Here is an 18,463-nt window from a genome sequence, read left to right on the forward strand (position 1 = left end):
TGAAAAGTTCCTTTCTACGGTCTTTCAAGAAAGAAAAGCTCCAACAACTTGCTTTGGACCAAGTTAAAGAGATTATCTCCCTTTTTCATTACGACTGTCTTTCAATGAATTGAAGGATAAGATCAAAGTGCATTCATATTCATGTGAATTATCGCTATTGACTTGAATAATGATGGATTTCATTGTTTTATTTAAACTGAAACCAGGAACGCTGCTGCTTTTGAGGTTACACCCCTAAGGCTGTAGAATTTCTTCTCTGAGGACTCAAAAGCCAAGCAATTAGGTCTGACAACCACGTCATTTCCATAATGTACTTCCGTACAGAGGACTTTTTATTGGAATCGGTTACATTTCTATAGAATCTTATTACCACTCAATTTTTGACTTCTTTCCAGCCTTCTCAACAAAACTCCTAAGTTCAGCAAGTACACTTCCAAAAAACTTATGAGTAAATTGTACTGAGAAGATACAGTGATATTTCAGAAGCTTTTATTAATAGCTGTTCATGAATCAGACAAATTAGTGTTATCAGTAATTACCTCAGGAGAGTGTTTTTGTTTTGAACATGATACATTACCAGTTTTCTAGGGTAACTGAAGAACTCAGTTACAGTAAGCTTGGGAAAATGTGTTTACCAGCTGTTTCTTTCTAAATATGCCTCATGACAATTTTCTTAAGACATTTTCATTTGGGTTTTCCTCAAACTGTCCCATCATTTTCTAAGGAGATGGAAGTTACTAGATTCAGTGGAACTCCCCTCACTTTCACCAAGTGATCATTCTGCTCAAATAATTCTTATTGAAATGCTTATCAGTTTGGATAACACTTTTTAGGAAATTCATGACAATAAAGTAAGCTTGTCATTCAATTCTGCAAGCAACCTTTAAAATAGACTTAGGAAACTGCATTTTCCTGAACTTTAATATACACAATTTATATAGCCTCTCTAAACCTAAAAAGAGACTCTAGTGCAACAAAAGTCTATTATCATGGTCTGTAGTGGGTTCTGGGAATATCCTTTCCCAGGAAGAGAACTGATTCAGTTACTTGGTTTCTTTCTTAAACTTTTGCCATACATTTAAGGCATTATACATAAACCACATTTTTAAAAAATTCAATGTTTTTCTATTCAATTGGGCTACAAGAGATCTCTATTTTCATTTACCCATTGTGTGTTTTTAGTATTGCAAGACACTCTTTAAGCCAGGAATTTATTAGTAAATTGTTTCTCTTTGGGAAATGACCATATATATATTGAAATTACTTGCATACGTCCAGTTTTGCTTGTAAATTTCCAAGACTGTTACCCTTGACTTATAAGTAAAATAAGCAATTGCATATTATTTCACCAGGGCAAAAAAAAAAAAAAAAAAAAAAAAAAAAATAGCATTCCTTGAATAAAAAGCATTTCTTTATAATTCAATTCCTTAGGACCAGATTTGTCTTAGTTTTGGGAAAATTATTAGTATTTTCTTCATATAAGTAGTTAATCTTTTATATTGTTCACATAGGAACTTTTATTTTTTCACTGTAAAAAAAATTAGGTAATATTGGAGTAGGAGGTAAAGTAATCCAGCTTTAGTAATATTTAGATGTTTTCTCTGAAATGTCAAAAAGCAAGGGTTCAAACTGTAGTGCAAGCATCTCCTCTGAAAGAATGAAATGTAGTGCCGCCGTGTTCTCGAATTTAGCCTACGTTTTAGCGGAGCTCACTCTCCGCGCAGATCATCTCTAGGGGAGAAACGGACAGATAGAGTGGTTACACTGGAGACACTTTTTTTTTTTTCAAAGGTTTCAGAAACCTTGAAAACCATCCCTCGGTACTTTTGCAGTTATTTCCAGGAGTCAGAACATACAGTCCATTATTCTTCAGAGTAACCAATGCACAAGACATTTTGGCTTGGGACTTGAGATCGCGAAATGACGTCAAAAAATTAAAAAAAAAAAAAAAAATCGAGGCTCGCACATGCGCAATGAGGTGCAGCTGCTTTTTATTTTTTGTCTGTATCAGCTATTGGCTCCTATCCCCGCCTCTGGGATCCGGCCTCCGCCGCGGGGTCCTAGGGGACCCGCCGGTGTAAAGCGGTGCCGCACCCCACTCCAGCAAGCGAGAGCCCGAAGCCCTTCCCCACCTTTCCCGGCCAGGGCGCTCTTCTAAGTCCCGGGCGCGGACAGCCGGGGCGAAGTAGGCCGACCAGTGCGGCCGCAGCGAGTTTTCTGGCAGCGCCACCGCCGCGGGGCCTGGGTCCCCAGGTTCAGGTCTCCGCCAGCTCCGGGCTCGCCCCCGCGAGTTGGCCGCACCGTTCACCCGCCCGCGGGGCAGCCGCCCCTCCCGGAGGCTCCGGCACGGACCTCCGCCCCGGCCCCCGCGCGGTAGTGCGGCTGCAGCTGGAGGCCCGGCCCGGGAAGCAAAGCGAAAGGACAGAGGCCTCCTTCCTCGCCAGCTGCCCGCCGCGCCTTTCCCAGCCCAGGCCGGGAGAATCGGTGCCTGCCCCCTCTACCGCCCGCACCTCGGCCGCCGCGGCCGGGTCCGCGCCGGGAGGCCCCGCGGGAGGGAACCCCCGACCCGGCCCGCTAGGCGCTTCCGCACTCGCGCCCTGGGGCCGAGCGCCTTCGCCCCTTCCTCCCGCGACACCCACGAGGCCCCCGCCCGCGCTCCGGGCCGGCTCCCAGCGCCGCCTCCCCCGTTAGAAACTTTGCAGACACAGCGAAGCTGCTTGTTGGAGTTGGAGAAACTTGGGAAGAATGCAAAAAGCCAAAGAAGCCGGGGAGGACCACGTTTTTCCCTTGCCCTCGCCCCGACACTCCTGTCCACATTGGACGCGGCTGCCTGCCAGCGCCGGGGAGCGCGGACCCGGTGGACACTCCGCTTGGGGACCCGCCAGCATCCGGCTTCGGCTTGGGGCGGGCGGCCAGCCGCGGCGCAATCCTCGCGGGACCCGCGTCTGGGGAATGCGTGGCCCGGACGCGGGCTTGGTGGGCTCTCTAGAGTCGTTTCTTATGTGGCACTTTCCGTCTTTGCTGTGTCTTGCACTGATTGAAGGGTGGAGAGGATAGTACGGACCTTCTGTGACACAAGTCCAACAACGCCAACATTTTAAGGGGTGGGAGGTATTGAGAGGGAGGGCTGACCGGCATCTGGAGCAGGGCGCTTAGTGTTTTCCAGCTCGTGATGCAGGCTTTGGTCAGTTTTGAATTACTTAAAACGCACCCAAGTCTAAACGGAAGATATTTATATCACACTCACACATCAAGCTCCAATAATTTGTTTTTAGGAATGTCACCACTGCCTTAGAAAACGGCATGCTGCATTTTGGACTTAACATTGAAAGCACCCATTTTTAGTATCAATCACTTTGCACTACATGGTGCCTTTTGGGGAAGCAAAATTATTCGTGTATGGAATCCCCCTAATCACAGATTTCTTTGGAAGTGGGAAAGATTAGTTCCATCTCTTCATCCTCTGAATTACTGGAAAGGAAGACAGGTACAGGTATATATTTAGAATTTGGGGCCAGTTAAACCACTGTCATCTTGACATTGACCTTAACGCTAAAAAGAAAAACTTTAAAATGCAAAGAGTTGACTTTAAAGGTTTGAAAAGCCAAGAATAGGGAGTAAGGCATCAAGACAAAACATGCATAGAAATGTTAATCTTCCCTTCCCGGATGCAAGTGTACAAATCTCTTCTGCTCTGCTGACAAACTTGATGAAATAACTGGATGGTCGGCTCAGACCTAAAATCCTGACATTATTTCCCAAAATAGGCGCGATGCACCATTTAAGACACTCATATTTACTTTCATCATTATAGGTAATATTTCTGTTCCACTAACTTGGTTATGGACTAAGTAATGCCTTTATTTTTAATTCCTGTATGTAACTATGGAGTTATTTTAGTTATTTTAAATTTAGTGTTTGCAAAATGATTAATGTAGTCTCATAACTTCAGTAATTACATGCAATTGCCAGTTGAATGCCTTCTTAAATGCTAACAATGATTTTGGGGAAAATATTTTAGGGGAGGGAAATTTCATAGCTGCACAGAAGTCAGTTAATTTTTATGAAAAACAAGAAGGCTTTTATTATTTAAATGATGTTTTAGATATGCTCACTTCTTCGCCTACTTTATACTATAAGTCCCTCATCTTTGCCCCCAAAACACTAATAGCAGTTAGAGCAATTACAGCCCTTAAAATAGTGGCAGACTGCAGTACATGCCCATTGAATGAATGCAGGCTGTGGTATATGCTGGTAGAATGAAGTGATGTCTGTCTCCTACTAGACTTCATGTCCTGGAAGAAAGGCACATTCTTTTATTAGCAAGGTGTTTGACACACATTGATAATGAATATATGTTAGGCTTGATGAAGAATATATATAAACACTTGATTCAACTCAATGACAGTTTTAAAATGCAGGTGTTAATATCTAATTAGCATATATAAATGTTTAAATTTTAAAATTCAGCTAGGAACTGAGGAAAAAATACATGGATGGTAAAATTAGCAAAGCTTTTAGGCATGTGTAGCATATATTCCCATGATAGTGGGATTTTCTGAATTCTCAAAGGAGATATGCAAAGAGAACAGGATTTTAAAACTGGCTTTATTTTGTCATTTTCAGTCTCATTTTCATAAAGGAAGAATTATTTGAAAAAGTGATTTTGAAGTTACATATTATAATGAGCTTCTTACAAAAGTAGCCAAAGGCTTCCAAACAAACCTATCATGGAAACACTTTTTTTTGCAAGTTGTTCAGCTAATGGTTCATTCTCAATCAAATGTATACTCTTATGTGCCAGTTGCATTGTATATCTCTAAAGTCAGCTGGTACTTTCAGAACAGTAATCTTCCTGTAATACTTTTTAAAATACCGAAGTATCCCTTTGAATTATTTTCTTTTTCATTGCTTAACTGTTAGTTTAGAAGTGTGTATGTGATCATGGGACATTCATTTAACTTTAGAAAACAGAATAGTATTTTGTTTTAGAGTCAGTACATTGAAAAATGGGTCAGAAAATGCAGATTGGTTTTCTTATCAGTAAAAGTAATCTGCCATATTTTATGCTTGAATTACTGATAATTTCACTTATATGCATATTATAAACACTCTGTGTTACATACATTTCTCCATTTAGTTTTTAAGATTTTTTAAGAAGGAAACTAGAATAAAGAGCAAAGATCTAGCTTCTTTAATATGTCCAATTTCAGATATGAAGTAGGCATCCTATATTATGTTTTATCAGGAACAATACAATTTAACTTAAATATATTGTTAAAAACAGATACTCAGACTCTAATTTACATAGCTTTTGAACGTATATTTTCAAAGAACTTAGTAGCATCCCATACTGTGTTATGTTTATAGGTTTAGACCTCTCCCTCTATTGAGCTCTTAATACTTTTAAAATGGAAAGCAAAGAGTAAAGCAATTGCTAAAAATGGCAGTTGGCGTAGCTTAAGAGTTTAAATTGTTTGTTTAAGGACTGAAACCAAATATAAAAACTTTTAGTTTTAAGGGGATTTTTTTTTTCATCATTCAACAAGGAACTGAAAATTACAAGGCTTATTTGCAATCTTAATTATTTACTCAATCTGTTTCCTCCCGTGTCTCTAAATGGGAACGCACAACTTTAATTTTAAAGGACATATTCCCATAGGGAAATATAGATATCACTGTAAAACTTACGACTTTGAGTTAAGTAAAAAGATTATGGCCATCACTGGCTTTTGAGCTGCAGAAGCAGAAGACATGTACCTGCTCTTTGCTGGTATTAGGGACCCGACTAAACACACTTATTCTTCTCTCTGATTGCTGGTCAATTCCCCAACTATTTGGAGCTCCACAAAATATCAGGACTTCATCAAAGAGCTCAGGTCAGGGTGAGATCTCAAAGATTATTATAGAGGACTCATTCCAAATATAAAACCAGTTAAGTTTGCATGCTCCCTTCTGTTGAAGAAGTATCAAGGGGTTTCCTGTCTTGGCACTACTTAGCAGCATCTGCAGCTATGTATCCACTTGACATCTGGTGAAATTGTAGTTTCTGATGGAGGAACATTTAAAGTTGACAACTGTCATTGAAACAACTGGTATATAGTTTTCAGAGACAAGCTAGAAACCAGTGATAGACTAAGTACTTCAATTTTGTTAAAAGACACTGGGTAGAGGGTTCAAGTTATGTAAGATAGGGAAGTCTGGTTTTCCAGGTAAAGGTTCTCTGTCCTTTTCTGTTGGAGATGTCATTCATCAACATAACGAAGCCTAAATTTAAAAGACTAAGACCAAATGTTTACAAATCACATAAAAGTGAGGAAACAGCAAAATTAGTAATCATAAGGAGAAAGCCAGGGAAGACAGGACATTTATCACATCCTTTCCTCATCTGCTTTCTTCATTGAGTCTCTGAGTGCCCTTTAAATGCATTTGTATTGTGTAATTAAGTGCATGAACATAGTTCTCATGCTCCTCCAGGAATCTTGAAACCAGGAATGCCAGGTATATAACAGCGGGTTACAAAGGAAAACACTGATTCATAAATCAGTGTTTTACTGTCAGTGCAGTGTTAAATGTCAATGCATCTTAAGTTTTGCATTGACATTCTTATTTTGATCGGATTCTACAATGTCACGTGTGAGATTTCTCGGGACCGTCGAAGCTCAGACAACTCCAGGGCTGCAGTTTACTCGTCTGGCCGCACTCGAACCAGGCTCCCTTGGCGCGTGGGGCTCTCCCGGCGCTCGGTCCCGACCCACGCCGCAGTCAGGACACCTCGCCGATCTGGGGTCGCTTTGTAAAGAGCTCCGACCTCCAGGCGGTGGAGGGACACTCGACGGCGCGCCACGTCCCAGCGGCTCCGCGAGCCTGGCGCGCCGAGAGTCCCTGCAGTCCGAGTCCTCCAGCTCGGGCGTCTTCGCGTTGCCGCCCCGCGCAGTGAGCACAGGCACCGCGGCCATGACGTCACGCCCGGGACTGGCCGTTGCCGCAAGACGGCCGCATTCCGGTTCCGGTAGGTTGCCCGGGAGACGCTAGTACACAGAGAAGGGGCTCCCGTCGGAGGCCGAGTCGTCGCCAAGATTGCCCTCTGGGCTGACTCGCAGGCCGAGCCGCTTCCCCGCAGAGCTCAAGGAGGGGAGACCGTGGCGGGGGCGTCATGAGTCAGAGGCAGGTGCTGCAAGGTAGGGCCGGGGTGGTCAGGCGCCTTGACGGGCTGGCAGCTAGGAGATCCGGGTGCGGCGGGGTCCACCGACTCTCTCTCCCGCAGTGTTTGAGCAATATCAGAAGGCCAGGACGCAGTTCGTGCAGATGGTGGCGGAGCTGGCGACCAGACCCCAAAACATCGAGACGCTGCAGAACGCGGGTGAGCCTGGAGCCCGAACCCTCGTCGCCCCCTATCACCGGCCTCGCCCCGCGCACCGAGTCCCCGACGCCTCCGCCCCGCTCCCCTGCCCGTGGAGCTCTTGGGGAGCCGCAGGGTGGGAACGGGAGTTCGCAAAAGCATCCATTCTTTTCAGCGGGTCTTTGGGGTTCAGGCCGAGAGGGTGAAGCTTCCAGATGGGTGTGGGAGGTACCCGATGTCACTATTTCCATCTTCATTGCACACAGGCAAATGTCAGGTTGAAAGTCGAGGCCCTAGGAATTGCCTGGAAGTCATTTTACGTGAATGGGACTCTACCCTAATGAGACCCATTATATCCAAGTGCCATTTTGTGTGTCACCCTGCCTTTGATCACCTTCGACTTCCTCACCGCAAAGCAATTCCAGTGGTTTACACGTGATTTCTCGTCTTGCTTTGGTGAAAAAGGAATGATATGCTTAAATTTTTTCTAAGAAATTCAAAGTAGATAGAGACCAGACTTTGCGAAATCCTTGTGGCGCGTTCATTGTAGTCCTCAGTCCGAACTCTTGCAGATGTGAGAGGGGGAGAGAGAGGGAGAGAGATCTTCTTATCTCATAACATAAACTGATAAGAGAAAGATGGTTCTTCTTCTTCTTCTTTTTTTTTTTTTTTGGATGATTCTACCATCATCTGAACTGTAAGGTAACATTTTATCACTACTGTGTCATGAGAAATCTTCAGTTTATAGGATGTGATCTTTAACACATAATTTAAAAAATTAAGAACATATTGATATTAAGAATACTTAAGGTGTAATGATTACTCTGGGTTTCTTTGAGGGGAATTACTACTGCACCTATGTGATACTTCGTTTTGTCACTAGGATTTTTGACATTCATTCCTTGTGTGTTTTTATTGGGGGGCATGTATTTACAATAAAGTGTATTTTATAATCTAAAAGCATTTTAGTTTGAGATAATTGTAGATTCACAACTGTGAGGGATAATACAGAGTGATCCCGTGTATCCTTTACTCAGTTGCCCACAATGGTAACATTTTTCAAAACTAGTGCAATATCACAAGGAGGACATTGACATTGATAAAAATTCATTGATCTTATTTAGGTTTCCTCCTTTTAATTGTTCGTGTGTGTGTGTTTTGTCCTATAGAATTTTATTCCATATGTATCCACCACCAGCACAGTCAAGATACAGAACACTTTCATAATCACAAGGATCCTCTCTGTTGCTCTTTTATAGCCACACACACCTCCTGCTGTCCCTAACCCTGGGCAAACACTAATCTGTTCTCCATTTCTAAAATTTTGTCATTTCAGAATTGATAATCCTTTGTTCTATAGTTGTTTTATATGGGTTAATTTTCTATATTCTGTGTGTATGTGTGTGCACTCGTACTCCTCAAGGTACCCAGAACAATACCGGGCACACAGTATTTCATATACACAGACTAACACAGACTAAGGTATTAGAATATGTTACATTTTAGAAGTGCATTTAAAAGTACGTTTTAAAGTGTAAACTTTTAAAGTTTTTTCTCGCAGTCACTCTCAATGGCCTTTGTGAATGGACACTTACTACTTAACAAAGATTTACTTTCTGGACAATATGAATAGGGCCAAACTAAAACTTTTAAAATAAGAAAATAATTGATATTATTTTTAAATTTTAATACTGAGATGTTAAAGTATACATTTAAGATATGGAGTATAATGTTTTAGTTAGTAGTGACAGGTTAGCTCCTCCCATAAGAGTGCAATGTAGAGTTCACAATGGAATTTAATCCAAACTGACAGTATAAGTGGCTTAGATATAAGATTCTACACTTATGGTCTGGCTTAGGAAAGACAAATATGAAAGGAATATAACTTTATGTTTTGAAATTCTCTGCACTTGACTAGTATCTGGGTAGCATGCTAAAATGTTTCTTTTCCTGAGGAACTTACTTTTAACATATTTCATGTTATCTAGATTCAATTCAAGTGTTCTTTTAGCAATTTTAGAGAATGAATATTTCAATGTATTTATTCTTTTGATTAAAAAATAACCTGTAAACTTTGTTATGAAAACTTTTCTTTCTTTCTTTTTTTTTTTTTCTTTGAGACAGAGTCTTGCTCTGTTGCCAGGCTGGAGTGCAGTGGCATGATCTCGGCTCACTACAACCTCTACCTCCCAGGTTCAAGCCATTTTCCTGCCTCAGCCTCCTGAGTAGCTGAGACTACAGGTGCGCACCACTACGCCCAGCTAATTTTTGTATTTTTAGTAGAGACAGGGTTTCACCATATTGGCCAGGATGGTCTCGATCTCTTGACCTCATGATCCACCCGCCTTGGTCTCCCAAAGTGTTGGGATTACAGGCGTGAGCCACCTTGCCTGGCCAGGCCAGTTTTCTTTCTTAATAGTCAATTAACCATTGAAATGATTTTGTTCTTTTAAAAAATTACAATGAATTTAAAAGTGCTTTAGAATGAGCCTCAGTCTGTATAAATCAATTCTACATTATGATCAACCATTTTTTCAGGCAAATGCCTTCATTTTGGTAGCTTAAGATACCAATGCATTTTACTCCTGACTTTGACATACTGTCTACATATCTAGGAAGATTTTGTTTGTTTTCTCACTTTTCCCTCCAATATGCTAAGTAAATATATATCATGGATCCAAGATAATATAAAAAGAATTTTCCATATAGGCATCATGATCAAACCAGTAATTCCTTCATTAAGAATATTTCAAATTATTCTATGTGAAAGGAATATTAAAGGTGAAAATTGTCAGTGGAGTATTTATTTCAAGTCTCTGATCTTTTTTATTGTGTTTTTGATATGCTAATAAGAGAATTTGCCGTATTAAATATGTCCAAAGTAATTGCCAAAGCAGACAAAGTATGTTGCAAGATCTTTTCTTCAGAGTTATTTGCAAAACAGTAAGTTTGATTTCTTTTTTTTGTTTTTTTGTTTGTTTGTTTTTGAGACAGGGTTTCACTCTGTCGCCCAGACTGGAGTCCAGTGGCACTATCACGGCTCAGTGCAACCTCTGCCTCTCAGGCTCAAGTGATTCTCCTGCCTCAGCCTCCCGAGTAGCTGGGATTATGGGTGTGTGCCACCACGCCTGGGTAATTTTTTTTTTTTTTTTTTAGTAGAGAAAGGGTTTCACCATGTTGGCCAGGCTGGTCTTGAACTCCTGACCTCAAATGATCCACCCGCGTCAGCCTCCCAAAGTGCTGGGATTACAGGCGTGAGCCACCATGCCTGGGCAGTAAGTTTGATTTCTAAGCAAAATTATTACTATAAAGAACTGTGTACAAAGCATCTATAACCTTGAGGTGTTTTTTTTTTCCTCACTGAGGTTTTATTCCTTCTAAATTAAAAGAACACATATGAACGATTAAAAAGTTTAATGTTATAAAATTTCTCTATGTACTCTCAAATTCTGTATTCGAACCATTACCTCTTGCAGCTATTTAAAAACAAATTTTGATACTTCCCCTGTCTGAATAATTAGTAACACGTGACTATAATAGTAGAGACAATACATTGTTGCTTCTAAGAAATGTAAAATTTCAGCAATTGGAAGTGTTTTGTTAGTTATAAAATATAAAAAACATGTTTTGTGGCTTATTGGAATACCAGGCCACTTTTAGTTCTGTTTAGGAGGTCTTTCGAAATACACTAATAAAAGCTCCAAGAAAATGACTTTTAAACTTAGCTGTATAAAATAAACTTTTCCTGAACCAGCTATTTATATAAGTGGGGTAAAGTTTAAAATATTACTCAAAATTTCACATATTACAACCTATAGTAAAACACAGCAAATCAGTAGTTATGAACATTTTCAGAAGAGTAGGAATAAATAAGTTTGTATAACACTTTACATGTGCACCTGTATGAAGCTAATTTTCAGATTGAGTCAATTTAATGGGTTCAGCATTCAAGAAAATAAGTCAAATATGTTGTTGACATAAAGTAATTTTAGATTACATGTATCTGGAGCAGGATAAAAGCTCCAGATTAACTATCTAGTGCCCCTTAATATGCTATGAGAAGGAAAAACCCTGAGTAAGCATTTATCATGTATTTAAGACATACTTTGATATGTACATGTGTTATGATCCTCTTACAAACTTGCTGTTCCAAAGGATATTGAAACAAAATAAAAATAACAAAGCAACTACAAAAAATTAAACCAATCATGCTATTTAAGTTTGACTTTTTTTTTTTTTTTTTTTTTTTTTGCTATGAAAGGAGTCTTAGCAGTTGTGAATGTGAACGATAATTAACTCAAAACACTAACTTATTTTTAAAAGATAGGGATAGAGAGGTTTGTTACATATGTTTAAGTGGAAACTATACACATTCTGATTTTGTATGCACCAAACAATATGTTCTAAAAACAAAAGCTTAAGTCAGAGTTTTATTCAGTGTTCCAAACCACTGTTCCTACATGGCATTGATCTGTTTTGTTAGCTAAGCACTGGTACATAGTAGAAAATAATAGAGTCAGGGTTAGGCTCTCATTGTTTCCTTAGAAAAAAAATGGACAATTAAAAAAAATCCAAGCTGTAGATGAGCCTATAAGAAAGGTGAGGCTTACAAATAGCAAATTTCGTAGGTTAAATTTTACAGATTAAAGTTTTGATATTTTCAAAAGTTTTTGAAAAGTTATTTAGGTATGCCATAATCCTACTTTACATTTGAATGAGGTTTCAGGACCTTTGCACTTCTGCTTGGAATCTTTCCCTATACTTATTTGACCAACTAATTTCTACTCAGTCTTTATGGCTGTGTTTTGGTGCTGATTCCTCAAGGAAATCTTGCCTGAACCCTCACAGTAAATTAAATCTCTTGATTTATGCTACCCTTGCTCCTAGTATTTCTGTTTTCCCTACTAACCCCACTAACCCCATTATGCTATGCATAAATTCCATGCCTAGCAAAATCAAAATGATTAAATAGGATGAAGGAAGGAGTAACTGAATGAGGAAGAAAAGTTTTTTGAAGTAGTAATTGTTTTCACATCCACAGGTTGGATAATTGTTCTCTTCACAAAGTGAGTTAGGGCCCAAACTGGAACTAGAGCTCATTTTTAATATTGCCTCATTTTGTGCTCTTTCTACCTTAACTTGTATGTATTAGTAAACTATATTATGTGATTCTAGGAATTCCTAATAAACCTTGGTTTTAACTGTTGAAACAAGTGCTGTCTTTAGGTATTTGAGTACCAATGGCTGTCCAATAACTGGGAAATTTGGTGGCTTTGGAGGTCTCCTTGAGGACTATTGTGGGAGTTTGAGTGGAGGCCAGATACAGAAGGCTAACTTTAATTGATAAATTCCTGCAGGTTTGAGGGAGTGGGAGTAGTATTTAGTGTTTAAGCTGGCCTCAGAACTCCAGAGGGCCTTTAGGCTTCCTTGGGCTTCTAATTAGAATCTTAACAAACCAGGAGCTCTTTAAATGCACCCAGAGGAAAGTTTGTAATCCACCGGAAGTTGGGAACCAAGGCAGTCCTGCAGAGACTACCTTGGACTGAGACCCTGTCTGCATGAAGTGCAGGCTAGAGGAGAATTTTTCAGAGCCTTGGGCCGTCAGCTGCCTGTGACTCACTGACTGCTCTCCTGGACTTTTGAGAATACCCAGGGGTAGAATACAGTGAAGTGAGAGGCACTTGGTGTTTGTTGATTGATTGATGTGAGTATATACTTAACATTTCTTGCTTTTTAATCATGCTTTGTGTGAAGTACTTTTTGTTCATGGGGGCAGAACTTTGGGATTTCTGTTGAGTGGTTGTACTGGCCTTAGGAGAAATTCAGGGCTACATCTTGAGAAAAAATTTGGCCTTGTCTTGTAGTGGGTGGAATGGCCTGTGCAAATACAAGTCAGGCCTCCCTAATTTTCAAAGTTAAATCTTGATTTTCCCATATACTCCATGCTTTCTTTCATAAGGATGGCTCAATTTGAAATTTATTGTTTATTCAGTTTCTGTTAAAAGTCTTGCTGAAAACAAGTGATATATGTGTGCGTGTGTGTGTGTGTGTCTAAATGAAATGGTCTCTATTCACTTTTCTAAATATTCTGTGTTCTATACCTGTGTCAAGTTAGAATCACTATTAAAGTATATTCATAGGCTAGATTATATTAGTTTCCCATATAAATGTCTTTGTAGACTTAGTTTAATAATATAGCCCCCTTTTTTTAAAAAATTGAGGGATTATTTTAAGAAATAGATGCTTAGATTTTCCAGTAGCTGCTATAAGTCTGTGAAGACATTGTCTATCTTGTTAAATTTGTAATATGAAGATATAATTATATATTCAACAAATATTTATGTTTTTGAGATGGAGTTTCACTCTTGTCACCCAGGCTGGAGTGCAATGGTGCGATCTCTGCTCACTGCAACCTCCACCTCCCGGGTTCAAGTGATTCTCCTGCCTCAGCCTTCCTAGTAGCTTGGATTACAGGCATGTGCCACCACACCCGGCTAATTTTTGTACTTTTAGTAGAGATGGGGTTTCACCAGGCTGGTCTTGAACTCCTGACCTCAGGTGATCTGCCCGCCTGGGCCTCCCAAAGTGCTGGGATTGCAGGCGTGAGCCACCACACCCGGCAACAAAATATTTATTAAGTATTACATGGTATAGGTATAATATATAATATATAGGTGCTAGATATGAAATCTCAGGAAAAACATGTTCCTGCTTATTTTTATTTCACAAAATGTTTTCCTTTTTACTTTTGCTGTCAGGAAACAGTGCTCTGTTCAGAACTCAGTTACAGCAGCTATCTTTAACCTACATTTCTGATACAATATCAGTTCTCCTCCCCACTGCATAGGGGAGATGGCACTGTGTACGTACCTTTGTATACATAGATTAATATTTTGGAGTAAACTATTTCAAATATTTTAGAGTAGTGAAGTGTGAGTAAAATAAAACATTAATTCTATCTAAAGATAGATTTTTCAAACTGATTGCTTTCCGTACATTTTCTCTTGGCGTGTTACCCATGAAAACTCTTGGAGCAAATAATCCTGTTAGTACTGTCCTGTTTATTCTCTGTGCTGCCCCATTTCTGATTTCAGTCTTCTGCAAACAGATGGATGTAATTAGGTATTTACTGTAAAAGAGAAAACACATTAGTAAAAGAAGACAGGACTAATTCAACATTGGCAGCTTTCTAAAAAGACTTTCAAATTAAAATAGAGTTTTGTCTACATGGTATGGGGTGATTTTAGGTGAGGAAACAGTTTGATCCACTTGAGTTCCTTAAAACTTTATGAATTTATGTTAATAGTGCTATGTACGTACCTGACTTCTTGTATCTAAAAAGAAAATAACTGTGAACACAATATTACTGATTTTGCTTTTATTTTAACTAAAATTTACCAGAAAAGAGATAAAATTGCACATTAATTTTCACAGCTGGTTTATACATTATTCAATTAACATTTATTGAGTGTCCAAGTGCCAGATGGATGTTTAGATGCTGACCCTGCAAAAATAGGAGGCATAGTCCCTGTGCTTAAGTGGCTTATTTGCTAATGGAGAGACATATAAATTATTGTTTATTTGAAGGGCACCTTACTCAAGATTTGGGAATGAGGGATATTGTTCAAGGGAGACATCTAGGAGGAGGTATATAATCACACAGATACTGTGCTGAATTTCCTGGGAGTTAGCCAGATGAAATGGCATTCAGGTAGAGGGACCATTATGTGTAAAGGCACGAAGACAAGAGAAAAGGTTGTGCCGATGGAAAAGGCCAATGTTTAGTATGACTGGAGCTCAGGATAATAGGGCAAGGAGAGGAGAGTCAGTCATGGTTGGAGAAGAAACAAGCCTAATTATGAAGGGCCTCATATGAGGTTTAGATTTCTCCTGAAATTGATGGAAAGCCATTGAAGTGTTTTAATTGGGAGAATCATGGGATCCACTTTGTGTTTTAGAAAGGCAATTTTAGCAGTGTTTTGGAGAGTAGATAGGAGGGGGTTAAATCAGGATCAGGAGAGTGGGTGCTCATTTTTGCTATAGCAGTCATGTTGGATAAGACATATTAAAGAGGTAACATCTGCAGGACTCGGTGACTTAGGAGTAGGGGTTGGGGCAGGTAAGGTGAGAGATTACTTCAAGATGACTCCTGGACTTTTGGTTGCTTGGACACATTAGCACCATTCATCTGTAGAGAAAGGATGCAAAGAGCAGAGAGAAATGGTGATTTTACTCTTCAGTGGTTGAAGCGTGTCTGGAATATCCATGCGTCAGTGACTATGGTGATGTACAGTGCTAGAGCTCAGGAGAGAGATAGCTGGAAAGAAAGATTTGGATATGTGGAACTAACATGTTCATTTGAAAAGTATAGTAAAAGCCCATTTTATATTTCCTCATGTAATTGTAAATATGTTAAGTTCCAGTCATTTTATCTAGAGTATAATGCAAATCCAACTTTGCATAGCTTTCATGTTCTAAATCTCACTCAGTTGAGAATCTCACAGACAGACAGTGATGGCTGGGACCTAATCAAGAGACAGCTGGCCAGGTGTGGTGGCTCACGCCTGTAATCTCAGCATTTTGGGAGGCCAAGGTGAGTGGATCACCTGAGGTTAGGAGTTCGAGACCAGCCTGGCCAACGTGGTAAAACCCCATCTCTACTAAAAATACAAAAATTAGCCAGATGTGGTTGGCGCGTATAATCCTAGCTACTCGGGAGGCTGAGACACCTGGGAGGCGGAGGTTGCAGTGAGTTGAGATCGTGCCACTGCACTCCAGCCTGGGTGACAGAGTAAGACTCCATCTCGAAAAAAAAAGAAAAGAGTCAGACAGTTGCACTGAAAAAATGAATTAAATTTTGGTTTCATACAGTACCAATGGAAGACAGTTATGATTAATGCTAATGGTAGAAATAATATGAATTCAACAGACTATACCCTTTGGTATACATTCCAAACCTGGCTCATAGGCCAGTTTTTCTTGGCAAATGGGCTGTAATAGACAGCAGGGAGGAGAAACGGGAGAGCATAGACTCGAGCCATGAAGAGCATCTACCTCACTGGATTGTAATGAGGGTTACATGGGTTACTATTTGTAAATTTCTTAGAGAGGTACCTGGCACATGGGAAATGCTATATAAGTGTTTGCTAAATAAGTGAATGAATTTATGATGTGCTGGTCCCTATCCCATATTCCTCTCAGCCTTTGCCACTCAAAATGATATATCAGGTATGGTAGTCCTTTCCTCACAAACAACTGAATCAACACTGAATCACCAAACAAAACTTGGAAGATACTATAGCTAATGAGAATAAATTTCAAAGGAGAAAATAGATTATTCTTGCTCATAATAGTTTCTTGAATTATTTACTATTACAATTGAATTCTATGTAAAAAGACCATACTTTTTGTGATTCATTCTGACACTTTAAATAAATTATAGGACTTTTTGTGTGTTATAAGGGATAATGCCCTAAATCACAATTGACTTTATGTCTGAAGAAGTATTTCAAGAAAACAAGGCAAATAGATATGTGATACCAAAATCTGTGATTTCTTAATCAAATGCAGGAACAATGGCCAGAGGTAGATAATCAATAAAGGCTGAAAAAAACCAAATCAAGGCCTGAAAATTCTTATTCTAAAAACAGGCAGGGGAGGAACACAAATAATTTTAAGTAAAAAATGACCAGTGAAGGAAATGAGATCATGTTATACAATTCATCAGTGTTGTGAAACTTGGTTCAGTAAAAATTGTCATATAAATATCATAATTTGTTATAGAAATATTTAAAAATGTATTAGAGTAAGGTTGGTAAGTATAATTAAACTTACACTGTAACAGGAGAATATGTAATGGTTGTAGTAGTAAAATCAAAGTGGATGATGGTTTCTAGGTCCATTACCACAAGTGTTGGGCTAGCTGTATATTGAGAACAAATTACAAATTACCTATGCTAGGTCACTTGAAGAATAGAAAAGAAGTTTAAAACATAAGCTCTGGCCTAGAGAGGTTTATTATTTTACTTGGGATATAAGACATTTATTCACACAAACTGGAGAACCATATAACATGCTGTGTCAAGGATGGCTGCTGTGCTGTGCTTTGCACAACTTCAGGGGTGCCATTTATATCAATCTATGTGAATGGTGTTCCTTGGATTTGTGCAGTGCACATCCTGCACAGCTATACATGGTGGACCTGGAATTATTCAAAGTTTTCATTTTTATTAATTTCCCTGAGAGTAAGTGGGGCAAACAGTAAAGCTCCCCAGTGACTTTCCATTCCCCTTAAAATCAGAAAATCTTAGTTTGGCCTACAGCCAAATTTGATCTGACCCCAAGTAAACTTCCTAGCTGCCTCACTCCTCCCATTTTATGTTTCAAGCCACGGTGAATTTATTGAGGCTTCTTCAACAGTGGGCAACAACCATACATCCTTTGACCAAGCCAGAAACTTGGAAATACCACTGATTCCTTTCCAATAATCAGTTTGTCTTCTGAATATCTCCTTAGAGCTTTCACTTTCACCTTTCCTTTTGCCATTACCATTCTCCAGGCTATCTTCATATCTGGCTCGGTAGCTATGATAGTTTCCTAAGTGGTCTTCCCTGCCTCTCATCTTGTCCCTTGTCATCCTTTTTCCCCACTGTAATCAGAGTGATCCTTCTTTACAAACTGTGATTTTGATCCTGTTACTGCACTGACATCAATGTTCAGATAAAGTTCAAAATACTTAAAATAGTTTACTGGATACTTCAGGACTTTTGTCTCAATTTATCTTTTAGCCTTCTTTCTCCAGCTTCCTGTCTCCCTTCTTGCACTATAGTCACACTGCATTCTCAGTTTTGTCAACATATCAAACTGTTTTTGCTCTTTGTTTATATAGTTCCTTCTGGGTGCAATACTCTTCGATCCTTTCTCTCTCCATCCCCTCCAAGTTTTTCAGCAGGGAGGTAAAGTCTGCCTGAGAGCCTTCAGATCTCATCTTCAGTGTCATTTCCCCTGTGTTGCTTTCCCATGGGGAATTATTTCTTAAATTATTTACTATTACAGTTGAATTCTATGTAAAAAGGCCATACTTTTTGTGATTCATTCTGACACTTTAAATAAGTTACAGGA

The 18,463-nt window shown here is 39.5% G+C and overlaps 1 protein-coding gene across 2 annotated transcripts in view; it reads left to right on the plus strand.

Annotated features, from left to right (window-relative positions):
* Positions 1-6,767: 6,767 nt before the first annotated feature.
* SPAG6 (sperm associated antigen 6) overlaps positions 6,768-18,463 on the plus strand; it is a 66,026-nt gene continuing 54,330 nt past the window's right edge. Inside the window, exons 1-2 of one of the 2 annotated variants that reach the window (XM_008002488.3) lie at positions 6,768-7,181; positions 7,268-7,363. In XM_008002488.3, the coding sequence (XP_008000679.1) occupies positions 7,157-7,181; positions 7,268-7,363 (121 nt within the window). In that variant the 5' untranslated portion in view covers positions 6,768-7,156. The remainder of the gene's footprint in view (positions 7,182-7,267; positions 7,364-18,463) is intronic. The other variant, XM_008002483.3, reaches the window with a different exon arrangement.

Source organism: Chlorocebus sabaeus, chromosome 9 (assembly GCF_047675955.1).
Source record: "Chlorocebus sabaeus isolate Y175 chromosome 9, mChlSab1.0.hap1, whole genome shotgun sequence".
NCBI lineage: Eukaryota > Metazoa > Chordata > Mammalia > Primates > Cercopithecidae > Chlorocebus > Chlorocebus sabaeus.